This window comes from Eulemur rufifrons, chromosome 6 (genome assembly GCF_041146395.1).
Source record: "Eulemur rufifrons isolate Redbay chromosome 6, OSU_ERuf_1, whole genome shotgun sequence".
NCBI lineage: Eukaryota > Metazoa > Chordata > Mammalia > Primates > Lemuridae > Eulemur > Eulemur rufifrons.
The window spans coordinates 44590634-44614630 of NC_090988.1; the positions used below are offsets into that span (position 1 = coordinate 44590634).

Sequence of the window (23997 nt, forward strand, 5' to 3'; positions counted from 1 at the left end):
TGCCAACACAGTTTAGTGAAATAAAATTTCCAAGGCTGATTTTCATGGAATCCATTATTTGTGACTGTGGTGCTGGCCTTTCGACTTTAACAGAGTTTACATGTTACTGTCTTGACTTCATAGTATAATTTCAAATGTTTTGTTTAGTTTAATTTGTTTTTTTTCTATTGTAACATTAACATTCTATAGAAAAATTCATTTGGGGTAAATAAGCCTCTCATGAATACTGGGAATAAATGCTTTTGATGACTCTGAAATTTAGTTATATCTCTTATTCCATCTCAAAATCACATGGGTCTTGCAAACGAATTCTAGCTGAACTCCCTGCACCTATAGTACTTACCTCTATAGTCTTTTAACAACTGTAAAATATCATTTTAATCATAGTCTATCTTTATAGCTTTTTATTGCCTAAAGTATCAAATAGAAATTTTCACCCTCACCTTATAGGCATTCTATATTTTCCCCTTCCTAATAGCATTAATATTTTAATGATAATGATAATACTGAAGATAGCTAACATTTATTATTTATTTAGTACTGTCTTATGTTCTAAGAAATATTGTAGATGTGTCCATTTAATCCTTATTATAATCCTAGGAGATTGATAATATTATTATTCACAATTTACAAGGGAGAAAACTGAGGCTTAATAACTAATTTTTCAAAATTCACACAGTAAATAACAGAACAGGGACTCAGACCCATTCACCTTTCCACAGAAATATTTTTTATTAATTATTGTTGATCCACTGCCTATCAGCTTTACTGCTATCAAGGATTTTCTCTCCCCTGTGCTATTTCTCTGTACTATTTTTTTTTAATCCACAGTCCATTTCTTTGCTTTTTCATCTAATGCATGCCCCTTGCCTGCCCTAGTAATCCAGACTCACCTCCTATTGTCTCTCATCTGATCCCAGTCATCTCATTATAGAAGTTGAGAGCCTCAGAGTCCTTAGTAATGCCACCCTCTCCACCTATATGAAACAGACCAATAAGATATTTGTGTGTCTGTGTGTGTGTGTGATAGAGAGAGAGAGAGAGAGAGAATTTATGCAACCCGGACTAAAACATGTAGCAGCTATCTAGCGGAGATGTATTGATTAGAGGAAGGAATAGGGAGGGCAAACTCCCAGGGAGCTTTACTTTAGTGCTATTTTGGTATCTTAAAAAGACTTGAGACAAAAACAGAATCTATGAAAATTCTATGGTGTTAATAGAGCAGAAGAGTATTCCTAGGAAGACCAATGCTTTACCCCTGGCCCTGACACTATGTAACTGCATAATCATAGGCACAGTATAAATTAGTCTAGGTCTCAGCTTCCTGTCTTTAAAATGGACACAACCATCCCAATCTCATAGGATTGTTGTAAGACTCAAATTAAATAATTTTATGATGATGAAAATGCAAGAGAGATTAGGCCCTAAAGGTGCTTGTAAACTAGTGAGATGATAAAAATCTGACATATGGACAGAGTTTAATGAAATATTAAATATTTCTATACAGAAATGGAAATATGTATATGTGAAGAAGAAAGATAATAGCTAATGATAATAGCTAAGAAAGATAATATCTAATGATTTAATAACGTAAAGAAGAAAGATAATAGCTAATCATTACCATTATGATTTATGCTGGACATATGAATCAATTCATTTAATTAGCACATCAACCATATGATATAAATACAATAACAAACCCATTTTTCAGATGAAGAAACTGAGGCCCAGAGTGGAGAGTAACCTGATCAAAATAATACAGTTAAAAAGTGGTGAAGCTAGGATTTTAAACTGGGAAGTCTAACTCCAGATTGTATACTATTTTAAGAAAATTCAAAATATTAAGGGGTACTGGTATAAAAGTAGAAACATAGACCAATAGAACAGAATAGGACCAAGAAATAAAACTATCTACCTATAACCAACTGATCTTCAACAAAGCAGGAGACAATATACACTGGGGAAAGGAAATCCTACTCAATAAAGGGTTCTGGGAAAATTGGACAGCCACACGCAGAAGAATGAAACAGGACCCCTATCTCTTGTCATATACAGAAGTTAATTCAAGATGGGTAAAAGAATTATTACATAGGCATGAAACCATAAAACTTCTACAAGAAAACTCTTCTAACACGTCAGCCTAGGCAAAGATTTAATGACTAAGACCACAAAGGCAAATATAGAAACAATAAAAATAAATAAATGGGACTTAATTAAATTAGATCTTGTACTCTCAACTAGTCTCTCTGACTCTGCAGAGAGATGGGAAAACATAGATTTCAGTCTTGCTCTTTGCTGCCGGGAGGGTAATTCTAACAATTACAAAGTCTACCAACACAACTCCTCTCCATGGCTCAGGGGCACCTCTGTGTCAGCTTTACCTTTCAACAGTTTGTCCTTCCCTCACTGAGCCACTTGATGATTATGGCCCCTAGGCTATTCAAAAATAGTTTATTTGGAGAAAAATTGAGTAATTGTGATAAATAGATCTGCTATTCAAAAGCTTAGAGAATAGAGTGTTTTAGGCATGCTGAAACTGCCATTTAAGAGAATTTCAATTTCCGATTGAGATTTGTCTGTTTGGCCATACTTGGACAGCATGGAAATAAAAGATAATTTTAATCGGGCATTCTTAGAAGCTCTCTCGTATTCTAGTTAACAATTCTGCAATGGCTTCATTAAGATTATAGTATCTTACTTAACCTGTCATGTAATTAGTTTTCTTCAGTCTGCTTACTAGAGAGGACCATAAAGCTAAGTGTACCACAAAAGCAAATTTACTCAGGAGTTATTGATTTTTTTCCCTCCTGCTTTCCTATTACAGAATAAGAAGCCATAACCACCTCCCTCTTGTATTTAATATGCTGTGAATTTTTAAAAGCATAAGAGTAGAGCATCGTTAGAAGCCACTGTGAGGCCCTGAGATAGAGCTAGAGGTATATTTCTGTGCATGGACTACAGGGAGAACATGTAATGAAGAACTTAGAAGAGAGGGAGGTAAAGTAATCTGAGAAGGTTAAAAAATGGTAATAGCAGTAAAATGATACATGCTGGTAATAATTGAGAATGGTAAAAGCTAGGTTCAATTCCTAGGCCTACCATTTATTGATGGTGTGATTTGGGGGCCTGCCATTTTAACCATTCCAAGTATCTGTTACCTCAATTCAGAAATGAGATTGGTAATTCTGGCTGTACATATTCCATAGGGTTTGTGTGAGAGTCACATCCATTTATTTATTCAACAGATGTTTATTGAGTGTCTGTCTCATGCTGGACACTATCTATATCATGATAAACAAAAGAACTGGTTTCTATCTATAAGGGGGTAGGTCAGTGAGGAGTTCAACAATAATCTAAACATCTCACAAAAGTCACAAAAGTGAGATTTCCAAACTAGGCTCCATGATAAAGCCTTAACAGGATGTCTTGAGTAAGATATAGGGCAGTGGTTCTCAAATGGGTATAATTTTATCCCCCCAGGGGACATTTGATAATATCTGAGACCTATTTAGTTTTCACAACTGGGGGAAGGAAGTGCTATTGACATCTAGCGAATAGAGGACAGGGCTGTGGTAAGCCTCCTACGATGCACAGTAGAACTAAGATTTAAACAATAAGTGGGAGAGAATTCTGGAGAACAGGTGGGAGAAGATTTGAATCAGAAGAACTAGCATTTGCATAGGAACCAACTTGAGAATGGAATGCATCATATCCTAAGTGCTGGTGGAAGGCTTGTGGGGCTGGGGCACAGAGAAGGGGAAATGGCACAAAATGACATTGGTGACAGGCAGAGTCAGATCATGCCAAGCACAAAGGGTCATGAAGTTGAAGTAGATATGGAGGATCCTCAGGTACAGACATCTGACTTGAGCGACTGAGTGGGAGGAACTGGGATTTACTGGATGAGGGAGATGAAAGAGAAGCGCACATTTGAGGGAGGAAGAGGAGGATAAGAGGTCAGATTTTGAAGCTGTTAAGTCTGAGAGGTCTATGAGACACCTGGGTAGAAATGACCAGTAGGCGACGGGCTATCCAATTCAAGAGAGAAATCTGACCAAGAAAATAAATAAGGGAGTCATTGACATAATATTTAAATGTTTAAATAGGTGGGGGTGAAAAGTATCAGGGAAGAGAATTCCTAATTGTGAAAGTGCTTTGTCAATCAAAACGTGCTCTACAAATATAAGGAATTTCTGTTATTATCAATATCAAGTACAACATTTTTCACATACATCTATTTGTTTAAAAACCTTTGCTGTTCCTCATTATATGCCAGGTAACACACTTGGGGCTGGGGATAGATGAATAAGATTGACAGTTGCCCACAAAAAGAGTAAAGAAAGCAAATGGGGGAAGAAACATTAAATTCTTAATGCAAGTCCTACAGATGTAATGTAGAATATGAGGACTGCAGTTAATAATACCGCAGTCAGGATTTTTGTTTAATGAGTAGATTTTAGCTGCTCTTTCCTCACAGGCAAAAAAATGATAACTTTGTGAGATGGATATGTTAATTTGCTTCACTATAGGTAACCATTTTACTATCTATATGTATCTCGTAACATCATGTTGTACACCTTAAATATACACAATAAAATTTATTTAAAAAATAAATTCTTAATGCTGTTCTATAAATGAATTCAACTAGATTTCCTTCTGTGAACAGAGCCAAGAGGAGAAGGGCTGAGGGCTCTAGACAGGGAAGAAGAAGTTAAAGTCAGACTTCATCTGCCTCACAGTTCTATTTGGGTTAGCCCTGGCTTTGTCTCTGGTCTGAGGTTTAAAATGCTGTGATCTAGCATCCAGCAGAACTGTGTTCAAACACAACCTGGTATCCTGCCTACTTTAGATAATTTCTCTCAGAGCACTTGCTTTCTCTCCTTTATAGCACTGGGCATCTGATTCCAAAGTCTCTGCATAGTGTATAGAATATCATTCTAATACAATACCTTGCATCTCTTAAGCATGTTTGAAGCCTGACTGACTGACTGATTGAATATATAGCACAATTTTATGTTGTATGAATTTCTATATACCACAGATCATATCATGCCCTCTGTAAAGTTGCAGCTTACAGTAGAAGTTCATTTGCCATTTTACCAGGTACAGTCATACAAGTCTTGCCCTATCAAAGTGTCACTTGCTCAAATAGGAGAAAATGGGTCAGAAGCCAGTTTTTTATAAGAGCCATAGCCACATTCACCATAGATTTCTGTAAATACAGAATATCCTGGTAAATATACTAACATATATTTTTGAAATTTTAATTAGCTTTTATCTATTTAGGCTCCATTAATAGCAATAGTATCAAGCAAACCCTGAAAGAGTGTATGATACTCTAAACACTGTGCTGGAGCTGGCTGTGCCTTGGTTTCTGCTCGCTGAGTTTATGGTTTAGAGGCAGAGATAAGAAACAAAAAGGTAAATAAACAAAGATATTTTTAATTAAGATGGGATCTATGAAGGAAACAAATAGAGTCCAGGAGGAAAGAACACTAGGAGGTTACATATTTCAGACTAGGGTGTGATGGTGGTAAGTAAAGGTAAATGTACAATTACCTATATAATTACTGATCACTAGTCAAATGTTTGTTGAACTAAGAGCCAAAAGACATGAATTTAATCTTATATCTATTACTTCTTATTAAATGAATTGATAAATTTAATTTAAATTAATTTATAAACACTGATGATAGTGCTTACTATGTGCCAGGCTCTGCTCTAAGGTTTTACAAATATTAACTCATTTAATCCTCAACAATCCCATGAGATAAGTACTATTATAATCTCCACTTTACAGAAAAAAACTGAAGCAAAGAGAAACTAAGAAACTTGTCCAAGATCATATGGCTAGTAAGTGGTGAAGCAAGTTACTTAACCTCTGTGAACATATTTCTCTATCCGTAAATCGGGAATAAGAACTTCATGGGGATGAGGTAGGTGCTATATGGGAAAGTGATTTTTTTTAAACAGTAAAATGACAGATATTTATCATTATAATTTTAATACCAATTATAATGCCAGTATTACAATGATGTGGGCTCTGAACTTTTAAATACTGTTGGAAAACCAGAAATTTTATAAGGGAGGACCTTACCCTCAAAAGACTTTATACTGTCTTACATGAGAGAGCTTACCAGCATGTATGACATAGTACACAATTCAAAATTACATCTGATAGTTTTGCTAAATTTAAAGCTGTACCTTACTTGAGAGGAAAATGGGATTGTTGAGGATTAAAATATATCCATAGATCATTGAATGATGGCTCTGAAAGACTCTTGAGAGATGGTTGAGTCTAATCTTTTCATTTTATAATTTAGTAACTGAAGCTTGTCAAAGCAAAATGACTGAACCAAGATGTTACAGCCAATTAGGGCAAGAATCATAACTAGAAGTAAGGGCCCTGGATATTGAAATCTTGGTCCTTTCCTCTGATTAAATAAATTTATCCTTTGCTTCCCCTCCTGCTGGCAGGTCAGTGCTTTCTATGCCTTCTTCTCTTCCCCCGCCCCTTCCCAGGGAGCTAGGCTGAATTGCAATATTGATGATATTTCAGGTTTTTGGCTATTATAAATAAAGACCCTATAAATATTTGTGTAAAAGCATTTGAATGGACTTTTGCATTTATTTCTCTTGGGTAAATACCTGGGAGTGAAATAATTAAATCATAGGATAGGTATATGCTTAACTTCAAAAAAAATCAATGAACTATTTCCAAAGGGGTTGTACTATTTTACATTCTCAGCAGCAATGTATAAGAGTTCTAATCTTGGTATGGTCATTCATTTTTAACATTAGTCATTCTAATAGGTGGATAGTAGTATCTGATTATGGTTTTAATTTCCATTTCTCTAATAATTCATGATGTTGATAATCTTTTCACATGCATATTTGATATCTGTATCTTCATTCATTGGTGATGTGTCTGTTCAAATATTTTACTCATTTTTAATTGGATTATCTCTTTGCTTATTGGGTATGGAGAGTTTTTTGCATATTTTAGAAACAAGTCCTTTATTAGATATATAATTTGTAAATATTTTCTTCCACTCTATTCTTTGTCTTTTTTATTATTTTAACAATGTTTTTAGAGATAACAAATTTTTAACTTTAATGATGTCTGATTCATTTGTTCTTTTATGGATTGTGCTTTTTGTATTGTACCTAATCCAAAGTCATGACAATTTTCTCCTATGTTTTCTTTTAGTGTTTTATTTAGGTTTTACATCTAGATTTATAATCCATTTTGAGTTAATATGCAGTAAGAGGTGTGGCTCAAAGTTTGTTATTTTGCATATGGATATCCAATTGTTCCAATATCATTTGTTGAAAAGATTACCTTTCCTCCATTGAATTGCCCTTGTGCCTTCCTTGAAACTGAGTTGTCTATATATCTATGGTTCGACTCTTGGAGTCTCTATTATGTTCCATTGATCTATTACTGTCTTGATTACATTAGCTTTATAAGTAGTCTAGAAATCAGGGAGTGTTTTTTTTTTTTTTTCAACATTTTTTTTCAGAGTTGTTTTGGGTACTGTATGGCTTTTGATTTTCACTATGATTTTAGAATCAGCTTGTCAATTTCTGAAACATAAATAAATAAAACATGCGCTAAGATTTTGATTGGGATTGCATTGAATCTATAAATTAGTTTCGGAGCATGACATCTTAACAGTATTGCATCTTTAATTTCATCTGTATACATACATGGCTTGTGCATTTTTATCAAGTTTATCCCTAAGTATTTCATTTTTTAAAAAAACTTACTGAAAATGGTATTATTTCTTATTTTAATATCTATTTATTATTGCTAATGTGTAGAAATATAATTGATCTTTGTATTCTGCATCCTTGCTAAACTCGCTTATAATTTCTAGTAGCTTTTCTTCAAAATTCATGAGATTTTCCACAGATAATTAGATCATCTGTAAATAAAGTCATTTATTTTATCATTTCCAATCTTTATTATTTTTCTTTCCTCGTTGCACTTTTTAGAACCTTTCAGACAATGTTGCATAGAAGTTGTGAGAAGGGACATACTTGTTTTGTCCTGGGAGTTTTTGGTTTTTTTTTTTTTAACAGAAATGGATATTGGATTTTGTAAAATGCTGTTTCTGTTCCTACTATGGTGATCATATGTCAGTTTTGTTTTCTGTTTCTTTAAAGAAGTCATATAATAAAATATATAGGTTTATTTTCAAATGTAAAACCAACTTTGTATTCCCAGGATAAAGCCTGCTTAGTAATGATGCATTACCCTTTTTATATATTGCTGGATTAAATTTGCTAATTTATTTGAATTTTTGCATCTGTATTCATGAGAGCATATTGGTGTTTACTTTTCTTGTAATATCTTCATCTGGGTTGGGAGAAGGCTGATGCTGGCTTCAAAAAAATTAGTTGGAAAGTTCTCTGAAAGACTTTTTGTAGAATTGCTATTATTTCTTTCTTAAATGTTTGATAGAATTCATCAGTGAAGCCATCTGGGTGTGGAGTTTTCTTGGTAGGATGTTTTTAATTACAAGTAACTTTAATAGATATGTGGTATGACTATGCAGGTTATTTATTTTTTCCTGAGTGAGCTTTAGTAGTCTGTGTCTTTCAAGGAATTTTTCCATTTCCCCTTCATACATACAAGGTATCAAATTTATTGGCAAGAAGTTATTTATAAAATTTCCTTACTAGCTCTTTCATGTCTATGGAATATGCAAGGATGTCATCTCCTTCTATCCTGAGTTTGATAATATGTTCCTCCTTTTTTCCACATTAGTGTTTTTAGAGGATTATCATTGTATCAATATTATTAAAGAACTAGCTTTTGGTTTCTTTTATTTTCCTGTATTTTCTGTTCTGATATTTTTATTTCCTTCCATATGCTTATTTTGTGTTTAATTTGCAATATTTTTTTCTGGTTGCTAAAGATGGGAGCTGTGATCATTAATTCAAGACCTTCTTTTCAAATATAAGTATGTAGTAATATATATCTTCCCTTAATTAATGCTTTAAGGGCATCCAACAAAAGTTGATATATTGTGGTTTAATTCAGTTCAAACTATATTCCATTATAATTTACTTTTTTTATCATTTTTTTTATTTCAGCATGTTATGGGGGTACAAAAGTTAAAGTTACGTTTATTGCCCTTGTCTCCCCTCCCCCTTATAATTTACTTTTGTTTTCTTCTTTGACCAGTGGGTTATTTAGAATTGTGTTATTTTGAGATATTTCCTTAATATTTTGTGAGTTTCCAGAGATTGTTCTGTCATCAATTTCTAACTAAATTTTATTGTGATCAGAGAATATACTTCCTATGACATGAATCTTTTTAAATTTATGAAAACTTAATTTATGCCTCAAAATATGTTTTATCTTGGTATAGGCTACGTGAGCACTCAGAAAGAATGTGTATATTTTGCGGTTGTTGTGTAAAGTATTCTATAAGGCTACACTGGCTCAGATTGATGGCTTGTTTTATACAAGTCTATATCCTTACAATTTTCTGTCTGGTTATTTTATTAATTATTTATAGAAGGGTAGTGAGATCTCCAACTCTAATTAGGGTTTCTCTATTACTACTTGCTGCCTTGGTCTCTTCAGAAAATCAACTCTATCTTCTCAGCTTAGCAAGTCCACTGGGTGACAACTGCATTCCTCCTCCCTGCAGTGTGCTCTGGAAGTTCAAGGCTGTAAGATGGGGAAAGCACAGGATCCACCTTGTTTGTTTCCTTTCTCTCAGAGTTCACTGCTCTTTGTTGTCTGATGTCCATTCTTGAAAATCATCCTTTCATATATTTGGTCCTGTTTTTTGGTTATTTTAGTTGAGAATACAAACTCAGGCCCTGCTACTACATTTTTTACTGGAAGTGCAATTGCAATGGAGTTAAATTTAAACCAATCACCAGCAGAAAGCATTCCAGTACACACCTGCTTGTGTATTGCAATCCCACCATACAAAAAGTACCATTCTGAGGCCTGCAGTCTAAGTTAAAGCATGGTAACGTACTTAGATATGATAGACATGTGGCCTAGTGGCGTAGTGAGTGAGCGTTTCATGGAAAAATGGTAATGATTAAATATCAGACATTGTGGTAACAGGAGGAAAATACATATGGTCCACTTTAGGGCAGGGAAAATTGCACATTGAGTGGTAGTAGAAAAGAAATAGAGGATTGAAATAATACTGCATTTATTTTTATATTCCCTATTTCTAGCACAGTGCTTGGCACACAGTAGAGTTCAATAAATGTTTGTTAAACTGAGCCAAATTAAACTAAGTAAAATATTTGATTAGTTAAATGTTTGATTTATAGTAGACCCCACTTGAATTTTGAAAGTAAGAGTTTTCAGAACTTATAAAAGTGATTGGGCAGGAATACAAAATATGTGATATGTACTTAATAAAATTAAATAATTAACTAAGTAATACAACCTAAATGACTGAGCCACCTAAAGGCTCCAAAAGTATATCAATGTGCCTCTTTTAAAGAGTGTGGAATAAAGACGGAATTTATCACCTTCAAGAGGTTTAAGAAGATATTCACTGAATTTATAAATGTCAATACTGGAAGAATTGATTAAAATTAATATTGATTACCATGAGGAATAGGGAGTTAATAATTTTCATTCAAGAATAGCCTTGACACCAGTCCAAATCTGAGTGTTAAGTTATTGGTTTACAAATTAATTCTTGGTGTTATTTTCCTTCCAAACCAACCATTAATGAACTCTTTCCCGCCCTGTGCTTTTGCTCTCCCTTTCCTTTCTCTGCAATTTCCCTTACCTATCTCTGCATGTCCAAATTCTACTCTAAATTCAAGCTCTAGCAAAGTGCAAAATCTTCCAGGAGGCTGCCCTAATTTCCCCATGGACTTAATTTTTTCTTTTTCATCATTTTCAGAATAGTTTATGCCACCTCTTTTATGGCACTTATACTTTTTTAACTTGTCTTTTTGGTATTTGTGCCTATGTATCATCCCTCCTATTAGACTTTAAGCTCCTTAAAGGTAGAATCAACATTTGATATATCCATTTCCCCATAGTGCTTTCAAAAAGTATAATACATGGGAGATGCTTGATATGTTTGTTGGACAAATGAATGAGTCAAAGGGCATTTATGTAGAATTTCTACACACAGAGACTGAATTCTCTACCCTTCCTCCAAAGAATAAAGAAAAGAGGATCTTTTAGGAGATTCTGCTTACATAAAAGAACAAAGGGACCCGATGAACAAGATGTGAAAAAAGCCCTAGGGATGACAGAAGATCCAGAAATTGGAGTCTGGAATAATGCTAAATATTTGCTCAAGGATTTCAGAAAAGATTGGCTGGGATTTTGGAAGATGACTTTAAAGACAACTTTTTAAAATTTTCTTGTCTCCTGAGAAATTCAGAACATTTACTAGTGAAGGAATATTTTCTAGAAGTTGTGGGCTGCTGGTCGACAGCGCATGAAGAAGCACCATGTGGCTGGGGCAGATGGGAGACTATAAGGGCAGGAATGAAGGCAGAGGAGGGACTGTGGGTGTGAGCTGAGCAGAAGAACATCATGAATGAGAAAAAGAGAAGGTTGATTGAATTGATATTGAAAAACAAACTGTCTAATGGCAATAGCCTTATGGTGTGTATTCATGAAATACTAAGGAGCAACAATCTCCCTACAAATTAGCCCAGGTAGAAATTTTGGAAGAAGAAAAAAAAAAAAAAAAAGTTCTACTTTCCATTACTCCAGTACAAAATTGAAAGTAGTTGAGTTAAGAGAAAAACTTAGCTGATATCAGCCTTTGAGCTTTTCACACCACAAGGTCATTAGTATGAGCTAATCCACCAACGCCAGGGTACAAATGCAGAAAAACTAGGTAACCTAAATCATGCTGCTTTTCCAAAAATAATACAGCAAAATTTCTTTCATTTATGTTATCAAATTGTTTCCTACAATTTGTACCTTGGTTTATACTCCTTAGGTTTTCTAGGTCAATTAAATAAACAATTTATTTATTATGCTGTGTACTTCCCTCCTTTTGCCTTCCACGGATCAAAATGCTTGAGTAAATATCACCCTTGTTGGATGTGAAACTAGCCCTGAAAGTGTGCATTCCTTTGGAGCTTCTGAGTGGTCAGCACCTTCTTTCCAGATGACTTACCTTCTACCTCAATCCCTCAGGTGAAGGGAACTCAGAATATGTCCCTAAATTCTGTTCATATTTTATTTAATGCTTTTACCAGCCTTTTTTATTGTTGTTGTGTTATAGAGCACATGCATATTTCTTTGGCATTAACACATTCCAGCTCTGTGCAGCCCACTCTCAGTTCCCAAGAACATTCAAAGGCATAATTCTCTTGTATTATCTGTGTAAATTTTATCCAGAATAAGAAATAAATGTAACTTTTCTTTAATGCATAGGCCACACAAAAGTCTTCTAATTACTGTTATTTTAAGATACTCACAAATCTTATGGCTAGTCTTTAGGGATAATCTCAGATAAACAATCTATAGTGTCAGCAAAGACGTAATAATCTGTAGGTGAAGAATATATCACATCTAGGTCTTAACTGAGGAGAGTTGGACGTATCAAATAACACTGTGAATATGTATGTATTATAGCTATATTTCTCACACAGCAGAAAGTACAGACACCTGCATATGTACATATATGTGTGTATGTAACACACTTCCTTCAATTTTACTACATTTCACAAGCTACTCAAATTCTACCTCCATGGCTTGCCACTGAAATCTTCTGGTAGAAATATTTTTTCACATCTCTGTCCCTCCTACTTCTTTCCCCCCACACACTTATGGTATGTGCAGTTTCGCCAGACCCGTGTGAAGACAGGGGAACACTGATGGGATTGCTTTCACAAGTGTGGGAAAGAAAATCCTTCCCAATGAAAACATCTGTCTCTGTTAAAGTCATGCCCAGTTATCCCCCAAAAGAAATGTTCTGATTAACTTTTTTTTTTAAGTCTTAAGATAGCAGTTTGTGTAGCAGATCTAATTAAGAAGTTTATGTAACAGATCTGCGGGGTTTTTTTTCCTTCTTCAACTGGGTTCTATGAGCTCAGTTTGAGTGTTACCAGCTTTCGCTATGCAACGGCCAAGTGCTTCTCGGGCTGAGAATTATCAGCTTTTGTGGGATACTATTGCTTCCTTAAAACAATGTGAACAAGCTATGCAACATGCATTCATTCCGGTAAGAAATATTTTCTGTTATTTTCCTAGGCATTCTTTTATTTATTTTTTTCCTTTTGTACCTGTTACAGCTATAGAGAAATGCATGCATTCTATACATTTAAAGGCATGGTGTCTTCTCTGTAGTTCTTGTTAAAAAATAAATATGTCTGTTTTTGCTCTGTATAAAATCTGAATTCTTAATATTACCAAACATTAATTAGTGAGAAAGAGTAAACAGTGGTCCAACCAAACTCATCCCCCTTAATAGTTTCTAATAGTAATATATACTAAAAAAGGTCACAATATTGATATTACGTATATTAATGTTTAAAATAACCCTGCAATGTGTACTTCCTGATTGGTTCCCCTAAAACTACTTAGAATTGCTCAAATATCTTTTGCAGTTGGGTTTAATATATACATATCTATATCAAGAAGCCAAAAGTTAGTTCTTAAATTTTTGTTCTTTGCTTATCCAAGTAATACCAAAAACTTCTCTTGAAAAGTGTGATTATTTCTTTAGTAAGTAGTGATACAATACTTAGATCTTTATAAGCCTGTCTGATAGAAGCGTATAGATATATAAAGTGAATTAATAAGTGAGTTGCTGTCATTGTGTTTTATATTGCAGAAACAATGTTTGTGCTTATCATTTATCCAACTAGAGGAACCACTCTGGCTACATTTGATAGGCTGAGATAAGATAAATAGGACTTGGAATAAGAGTATCAAAATATTTGATTATTTATTTTCGTTAGTTCTATTTCAAAGTATTTGAGATAATCAATTACCAATGAGAAAAGATTGTTAAAAATTAATCCCTGCTAAAAATGATTTGGAGCCCCCCCCCCAAGAAAAACATTATTTTCAACATAAAAACTTAAGAGCTATGCTTCTATCAATAGTTAGAATAAACCTTCCTTGAAGTTCAAGCTATTTTTCAAATGACTCAAGTTAGATGCCATCATATTTTTCACTGTAACTTGGGAATCAACTAAATGTCACAGAGACTGTGCTATATTTGAAGTTCTTCTAATGAACCAGTATATTCTAGTTGGATCACTGGAAGTTGATATTGACTATTAAAGACAAAATTTACATAAGTTTTTGCAAGAAAACTAAAAAAACTAATGATGGGGGGCTCTGTAAATAATATTAAGTTATAATGATTCTGCTTTGAACCAGAATCTAGTGTGTATAGTTTGCTTCTACTGTCTTTATCAAACTCCTCTTCCCTTGTTTTATCAAAGAAAGTATGATACTCCTTGTGAAGTTCATCTCCTCCTTCATAGAGCCTTCTCTGACTAGGCAGAATTATTTTTGCTTTTCTTGGTTCCTTGTATGCATCTCTGATTTATCACATAAGATTTTATTTTTAAATGTTTTTCTCTGTATCTAATTATACTCTAACTTTTTGGAGAGAAGTGAAGAGGAAAGTAAGTTGGAGAATGGAACTAACATGTGGTTTTCTTGTTTTCCTTTCTTGCACTCCTTGAATATAGAGGTGCATCTGTTTCCATTGTCTAGCACAGTGCCTGGCACATAAAGAGTGCTTGGTGAACGTGTGAGGAATGACTAATAAATCAACCAACAAGAGTCTCTAATTCCAGCATTTCTGGTTGATTCATGATATTTTTCAGTGCCAGCTTTGTCTATACTGATACCAAAAGATTATTTTTATTCAAATCTGTCTGAGAAAACCATACACCTTGACTAAAGCATTGCAGTGGGGTAGTGGTGGGGACAGGGAAGTGTTAATACAGAGAATAGATCCTTATGGGAGAAGATAGCCTGGGATTCAATTCCCATATTCAATGGGCTACTTTTTCTTCCCTTCTAGTGTCTGTTCCCAATTTCCCCTCCTGTGTACATACACACGAGCATACCCAAGTTATCATTCAGGTTTGCTTTACTTTTGCCTGCTCTAAATTTTCAGAAGACGTTGAAAATTTGCCAGTGTCTCAAATCTTTTCCAATTTCTTCCAAGTCTTTATTAAATACATCATTGTATCATCGTAATTTTATGACTCCTTTTTGAAAACAATAGCCATCATTAAAATATCAGTTGAGAATAATTCTGTTTAAACTGAGTCTTAATTTATTCCTTTGTCAACATATATGATTTAGAACTCAGAAAAAGTTCTGTACGTCCTGCTTTATGCACACCTGAACCAAATGATATATGGATATGTATTTTATAAACACACAGGTATTTACACACACATACACACACGTACATATAGAAACATACGGTAGTTTTGCTTAATGATATCCTTCATTGTTCAGGATATCTTAATAAATCCTACAATATACATACCCTATCATGCTGTTTCTATTACATTAAAGTAATGACAGACTATATGGCTCAACTAATTGCCTTCTTTAAAATAGAACTACTTCTCTTTTAAAGTAAAATATGTGAGAATGAATAATGTGTGGAAAGTCTAGACACATATTGATATAGGTGATCTTAGGAAAACTGATCTGAAAAAGTCACAATCAGGTAAATGCTCTGTTGCACATCCACTGTGTAAGTGTATATTCCTAACACATCATTAGAATGCAGTCATCTAGGTGGTCTGGGTCCTTTCTCTCACATACACAATAAACTATAGATCACAAACAGTTTTTCAGTCAGTGCAGTTCTGTGGACTAATAATAAACCTGACATTAAAACTCAAGTCATGACACAATCTCCTCCCAGAGAACCTTCCTATACAGACTAAAATTCACATTGGTGAAAGGAAAGTTACAGCAGCTTATTCCTGGATAGTGCTTCCCAAAACAGTCTACAGAGGAGAAGGAAACTAAACTTTGAAGTCCTTCAAAGTTTCAGGATTTGATTTCACAAATCAGATCATGCCTTATAGTGATGAGATGGAAATCAAATCTAGAGTCTCAAGGAGGTTCATCTGCTGGACCCAAGAGTCCCAAGTACAAACAGCAACACATAATTTCCCATATCTTTTATCATAAGTGCCTGGACGATGTCAGTGCCTAAATATTTATTGAATGATAAAAAGCTTTCTCATGAAGTCTTGTAAATTAGTTCCATCATTAGGGCCATAAGGGCATTTTTCTAGATAGTCAACATCTTTGGGTACCAGGCAAATTGAAGGCTACTCAGTTCTGTTCAAGTGAGTAAATATGCTTGTAAAAATAGTCCTATGATTAGTTTTTTTCATAATGACTTGCCTGTGTTCTTATTCACTTGTTAGTTCATTCAGTGTACTCAGATTTTCTGAAGCCCCTGCTATGTGTCAAGCACTATTCTAGACACAGAATAAGGGCCCAAAAATACACTTACAACTTGTTTGTAGCACCATGATTTCATAAGAGAGACAGCATTACCCCTTGACCAAATGGTGCTCCACTGTCTCTTGCTACATTGTACAAATTTGGTTTTCTTTATGCTGCTAGTCATGATATTTAGATTTGGTAAAGAAATTCACACTAATATTCAGTGGGTCCTCAGTGCGTTTATTCTGTCCATCTTGCTGCTAGACTCAGGCTTCTGTCAATCAAAGAACAGTTGTAATAGTGTAATAGTATTCATTCATTCATCTCAGAAAAATCTATTTTGACCCTAATTGAATGTAATGCAGCTTACTAAGCATTGGGAAATATACAGAAATGAATAACTCAGGAGAACCCCTGATTGAAATTCTACCTACAGGAATATTCATAGGGGTGCACTATCACTCTGATACCAAATACAAAGTGTTAAGTACCCTAAGTATCAATTCATTACCCCAAGAATTCAGAGAAGGAGCAAGATGGGTATCTCAGCTGGGTTTTGAAGGTTAGGCAGGATTTTGACGTGCAGTAATGATGGAGGAAAAGGAAGGAACAGTGAAGGGAACAAAAAAGGTATTTGCTAATATGTAAACACAGTCCATTTTTCTATTCATCCACTTAACCAATACTTATTAAATACATTTTATGTGTCAGAAACTACAATATTCCTGGACATATAATAATAAATAAGACAAGCTCAAACCCTGCTTTGGAGACTTGTACTTTCTAGTTGAGGAGACAGACATTATTAAATAAACAATTACATATATCTCTATTTACACACTTTATTTTTTCTTATTTTAATAGATTTAGGGGGTACAAGTGTTTTTTGCTATGTGGATGAATTATATAATGTTGAAGTAAGGGCTTTTAGTGTACCTGTCACCAGACTGTGTACAGTGTACCTGATAGGTAATTTTTTAGCCCTTTATTACACACTTTAATGCTATCCCTTTATGAATTGTTTATAGAGTTTCTCACAATTTCAATTCAATATTGAAATTCTGTACTCATATAAATATTATACATATGCATACACAGATAATACATCAATTATCAGAAAGTATAACAGTAGATATTTTTCAAAGCCACTGAAAATAAAACAAATAAAATATATTTTTCCAAATATTTTTCAGTCTTAAAACACAAGTTCATTTCTCCAGCAGTTAGCACATGCTGTGTGCCACACCCTGGGCCAGGTACTGGTAGTATAAGAGTAGTAGTTCATATTACTGAGCACCTATTTTATCCCATGTACTATTCTAAATATTTTGCATGCATTATTTCACTTAGTTCTCTCAACTCCCTGATATAAGCACTATTATCTCCATTTTACAAACAAAGTTTAAAGAGGCAAAGTAGCCTTCCAACAGTCACATAGATAATAAATGGAAAGTTTGAGCCTTATACCCAGTGATCCAACCCCAGAGCCCATTTTCTTAACTAGATCTCTAGAATAAGAAGAAAACCACTAAAACCAAGATAACTGCAAAGTGGTATGGGAAGAGCAGTAATTAGGAATATACATGGTATATCCCCATGGTAAATATAGCAAAAAGGGAGTGACCTCTCTGCTTGTAATAGAGGAGAAAGATAACCAAGAAGGCTGAATAGAGGATAAAAGTCTTGAGACAGTTTTTGTGTTTGTTTTCTGTTTATTTATTTAATTAATTTCAGATTATGGAGGTACAAATGGTTAGGTTAAATATATTGCCTTTGTACTGCCCGAGTCAAGCTACAAGGGTGCCCATGCCCCAGACAATGGGCACTGCACCCATTAGGTGTGAATTTACCCATCCCCTCCCTCCTCCCACCATGTCTGACACCTGATGAATGTTACTTCCATACCTGCACATAAGTGTTGATTAATTAGCGCCAATTTAATGGTGAATACATGTGATGCTTATTTTTCCATTCTTGGGATACTTCACTTAGGAGAATGGGCTCCAGCTCTATCCAGGATAATTCAAAAGGTTAGTTCACCATTGGTTTTTGTGACTGAGTAATACTCCATGGTATACGTATACCACATTTTATTAATCCACTCATGTATCAATGGGCACTTGGGTTGTTTCCACATCTTTGCAATTGTGAATTGTGCTGCTATAAATATTCCAATGCAGATGTTTTTGTTATAGAATGTCTTTTTTTCCATTGGGTAGATGCCAGTAGTGGTTACTAGGTCAAATGGTAGTTCCACTTTTAGTTCTTTGAGGTAACTCCATATTATTTTCCATAGAGGTTGTACTAGTTTGCAGTCCCAACAGCAGTGTATGAGTGTTCCTGTCTGCATCCACGCTAACATTTGTTGTTTTGGTACTTTTTGATATTAATGAAAGCCATTCTCACTGGAATTAAGTGACATCTCATTGTGGTTTTGATTTGCATTTTCCTGATGATTAGAGATGTTGAGCATTTTTTCATATGTTTCTTGGTCATTAGTCTATCTTCTTTTGCAAAGTTTCTGTTCATGTCCTTTGCCCACTTTTTAATGGAGTTGTTTTTTTCTTGCTGATTTTCCTGAGTTCTATATAAATTCTAGTTACCACCCCTTTATCAGATGTATAGCATGCAAATATTTTCTCTCATTCTATAAGTTGTCTATCTGCTCTAGTGATAGTTTCTTTGGCTGTGCAGAAGTTTTTAATTTGATCAAGTCCCATTTATTTATTTTTGTTGATGCTGTGATTGCTTTTGGGGTCTTGTTCATAAATTCTTTGCCTAGGCTGAAGTCTATAAGAGTTGAGACAGTTTTAAACAGGGGTTTACCAGGTGAGGGAGGTGAAAGAGGATGAAACAGTGGGTACAAAGGCACTAAGGCATGAAAAAGCAGTATTGAATGAGGGCATGTTATTAAATTTCCCCAGCTTCTGATCTACCTCTTTGAGTGTTAGAGAAGTGGCAAGGTCAGGAATAACAAGGATGAAAGTTGAGTCATTTATTTAAGGTCAGGAATTATACAGATAAATCAGAGAAAGAACACTGAATAGTTCAGGCCCACAGACAAAGGCACTGGAGCCTTAGGAGAGAATCTGCAGTGGAGAAAGAGATGACTTTCAGATCCTTGGCTTCATTACCCCTGTTACATGTGGCCTGGTTGACAACTGTGCCTAAAACTGAGGATATGTATATATATAGAGAGAAGCAGAGAATGTTTGTGCACAGATATAAAAGAATGAAACAAATGTAGAAAGAGAAAAGGAAATGAGAAATCATGTGATCTCAAAGAAAGACACCGAGAGAAATGACCCTGAAAGGAACTGGGAGAGGCTGGGCTGTGACTTCCTCAGTTCCTGAAATTCCCAGTTCTTAGTTCCAGTCTATCAGGTACCCTGCTGTGCTTCCTGCTCTTTTAGCCTGATAACAAATTCCAAATTGTGCTTAAAATAGTTCAGGTACTTTCTATCCCCACAACCAGAGAACCTTAATTAAGACAAGGGCCAGGTTGTGACTAGTGGGACAGGGACAGGATACAGCCCTGAAGAAAACGGCAGAACAGAGCTGGAGAGAAAATGGACAAATCCACTGGGCACACTGGGCTTTAGGGTAAGATTCCCTCCTTCAAGACTTAACTCACATCCTCTCTTCAAGACTTAACCCATAAGCCTCTCCTCAGATCTAGTACCCAGATGATATGCCTTCCCCTGCCTTACTTAAACCTTGATTAACACCACCTGGGGAAAAATAAGACTAGAGAAACTACTTACCAACAGCTCTATACTTTTGTATTTAATCATCACAATACCAACATGAAATGACCCCATTGTTATTATCTTCAGTATAGAAGATCAGTGAGATCAAGTACCTTGTTTAAAATCATATAGCCAGTAAGGCCAGGAGAAAAGCTAGGCTTTCTAACCTGAATCCCACCTGCCATTCTTCTTCATACTCATGATGGTACTCTATTTCTCTTGTGTGGTTTTCCTGCTTTGTATTAAAAGCATTTAGTGGGTTTCCCTTATTTCCATGGCACTGTAAACTCTCTGCAGGGCAGGACAATGTGCTTCTCCTCTTCCTACTTTCTGCAGTGCCTTCAATATGATGCTTGCTAAGTAAATCTGTACAGGCTGATGAATACTTTAAAAGTGAGAACCTAGGCGGCAATGAGATGATAATGAGGAAATTATCCTTCCTGTCTCAAATACATGCTTAAAATCTGTCTCCTCAGCTTCAGCATCACTTCCACCAACCCTGCCTCTGGTCCCTAGACCCATCATAAACTTAGGTCAGCTCTAAATAGGATTTGCACAGTGATGACTTTCAGTCCTAGTTCATGGTGTTCCAAGTGTGTTTTGTCCTTTCTGGATTCTAAATATTACTTGACTCATCATCCTCAATCATGTTGGATTCATTTCATTCTCTATTTCATTCCTCTTAACCTCGCTTTGCATTTCTATCTAGTAATACCCCAATTTTTAGTCTATTTCCTTCTGAAGAATATGAATGAGGCTATTAATGGAATTTTCATTAGGAAAGGAATAAAGATGACACTTAATCTATGGAGATGTCCGATTTAAAGAGGGGGGAAAACTACACCAGAAGCGACCTGGATAATTGCAACAGCTTGAGACTGCAGGAACATTTGCAGATTGCTGGTAAAATGGAATGGAATTGTCACTTTTGTTTTTGAACAAAAAAGCAAGAACCTATCTTTATATCTTCCTCAATTGTGTAGTTTGCATTTTCTTTGATTGCTGGTTTCGTGATACTGTGCATACACATCTGGAGTCCACAAAAATTAACGCCAGGTGCAGGATGCCTTCCTTGTACTATAATATTGCTCATTAAAAAAATGTTATTGTTGACATCAAAATGGGGTATTAGCATGGATATACGTTATTGTACAATAGAGTAAAGCCCATGTTCTGCCACTCCCGTCTTCCTTACCCACCTCAGAAATTGCAAAAATAGGAATACCCCAAGCTTATTTGTTATAGAACAGAAAAATAGACAGTTGTTCAGAGTTAATAATAGCAGTCCTCCTCCATCTAGCAAACCAAATTAAAAAAAAAAGACAGAAATATCAAAACCTGAAAACCTTTAATGAGCTAATACTAGATATGTTGCACTCTTTTAAGCTTCATTTAGATATTTTTATTTAGTAGGAAGATGCTTAAGAACAAGGGAATTTCTAATTTTTTTCTTGTATAGAGACCAAAATATGTACTATGCCAATGTTTCTACCGCTACTTCTGTTGTTGCTCTTGCTGCAATCTTCCTTATGTTTATTATTTTATAATTTTCAGAGCAGTATAAATGAGATTATTTATTATTACAACTTTGCAAGATAGGCAAAGTAAGTTTTATTACCCCATAGTATTTATGTGAAAATTAAAGTTCAGAGAGCTGAAATGGCCAGGATCAGAAATGGTTAAGCAGTAAGACGTAATGTAGTAAGGCTAGACTTTCAGCCTAGTCCACTTTTTGCTCTGATTCAGAGTTTCATCTACCTCAAGGATCTAGGTCTAATCCTTGCTCTACCACTTTCTAGCTTAAGTAGATTACTCAAATTCTCTGAGATTGAGTCTCACTCCATGTAAAATTAGATATTATACAGATCTTTTTAGAGTTGTTTGAGGTCTAATGAGATAATATAATTTAAACCCTTAGCACAGTTTTGAGCCAAAGAAAGCACCCAGGAAGAGTTACCATTATTGTTAGTAGTAGTAGTATTGCTGATTTTTTAATATTATCCCAAGTGTATACTTTTACAAATTGCATAGTATTTTCAGATATGATCCTGTTTCTTTCTTGAAGAAGCACATGAAATTGACTAGACAATAATTTATAACCTCCATTTTATAAGTGAATAGAAAGTTTCAGAGGTTAAATTTATCAGCTAAGATCATCATATAAGTGAGGAGAAAGGTCTTAAATCCCAGATAATCCAAATTGTAAACTCTTTTTATTACTATTTTTATGATATTCAAAGTTAGGTTAGTATTAAAATCAGGAATCATCCAATTCTTATTTACAGTTGGATGTAACCTTACAAATAATTCAGAGAGTTAAGTGATTTTTCCAAGTTCCACAGGGTCATAGACAGCCCTTAGAAGCCTCTGCTGACTCCAAGGGCAGGGCTAGGAGGTGCTCATCCTGTAACATAAAAGCATAAGCTGCAAATGTTCTTATCTAGAGTGGGCAAGGAGGAGTCATGAAATATTTGGACGCAAACATTATATACACAAGGAAGTTATATCCTTTCTATTTGGTTGGGAAAAATCCTTTATAAAACAAATGAAGGTTCCAGTGTGTCTGAGATTGCAAATCTAATGGACAAAGCAGTCTGAGAATACAAAAGAGAGACAGCCCCAGCCTGGGAATCATCATGCCACTCTCCAAATTATGACAGAGTCCCCATGTACCAGAAAACAACCTCCTTCCTGCCTTCTCTTCCTTTCATATTTTTCTTTTGCTATTTCCCTGTCTCCCTTCTAGCCAACAGCAACGGATAATATTCTTCCATTTTTACCTTGAAACACACGGTTGCAGCATTATGCTGAGCCTAGTAGGAGGTAAATTGAACAAGCAGATCCTTGTTTTACAGAGTAACTGAGAGTAAGAAAGCTACAGGAAAACTGAGACACTGAGAGAAACATGCACACTGTTGCTCTGGGAAGATAGGACAGCTGTGGGGCTAGGAACTGGTTGGCATTTGGGACCCAGAAATTTGTAGTCTCTTTGGTTTGTAGAACAAAGAGTTCATTGCCTAGTTGATAACAATATACAAACACATCTGCAGAATATATTCTTTGGCACCAGCAAATGCCAGCAGTATTTAGCAAACCTCTGTTTTTCTAGTCCCCATTCACTTCTCCTTTTTATCTATTCTTTCTTCATGTTTTTCCTCTTTGCAAATAATTCCAAATAGAACATTAATTTTGAAGAAAAAGGGGTAGCTAGGATATTGTTAGTCTTACAGATGTTATCAGAATATAAAATAAGAGAAATGGAAATAAAATGTTCTCTACCCTGTTTCTCTTGCAACCCCACCCAAGTACCATCATTTAGAGACAAGTCTTGGAACATCCTTCCAGGCCCACCATAGATGTGAATATGTTATAGATTATCAATGGTTAAACAGTAAACTAATTCACACATCATCTCGGTCTCTCTCCCTAACATTTCCTCTCACACAAAAGAACCATTTTAGATATGAAATATTTTAAGACTTTCTCTATAGCTTCACCTGTTAGGATTCAAACTTTAGTGTAAGATCTTGTATAAAATTATGATTAGAAGGGGGAAAATGAAGTCAGAGGGAATTTTTTTCTGGAGTTAAGGTTTATAGAACATGGAGAAAGCAAGGATAGAAGAAAGAGCTTGGTGATAATTCTCTTCTTCACGTCAAATCTTTTTGATTCTTTAATGTAGAAGAGAACTAACTATTAACCTATTTATAAGAAAAACAAAATATAGACTATAAGCATAGAGCAAGTAGATCATAAATGGATTTTTGAGGTGCCTTGTCTAAGGTATACTGGACCTCATCCTTCAGCCAATGCATTAAAAACCAATTTATATCATTG

General features: G+C 34.9%; 1 protein-coding gene across 12 annotated transcripts in view; it reads left to right on the forward strand.

The window, feature by feature from the left end:
- The window catches only part of DLG2 (discs large MAGUK scaffold protein 2), a 1100864-nt gene that overhangs the window by 405105 nt on the left and 671762 nt on the right, over positions 1-23997 (forward strand). For 3 of the 12 annotated variants that reach the window (XM_069469142.1, XM_069469144.1, XM_069469145.1), the window contains exon 1: positions 13086-13190. The exons of 8 other annotated variants lie outside the window; for them this stretch is intronic. In XM_069469142.1, coding sequence (XP_069325243.1) covers positions 13086-13190 — 105 coding nt within the window. Of the gene's footprint in view, positions 1-13060; positions 13191-23997 lie in introns of those variants that run through there. One more of the 12 variants, XM_069469146.1, reaches the window with a different exon arrangement.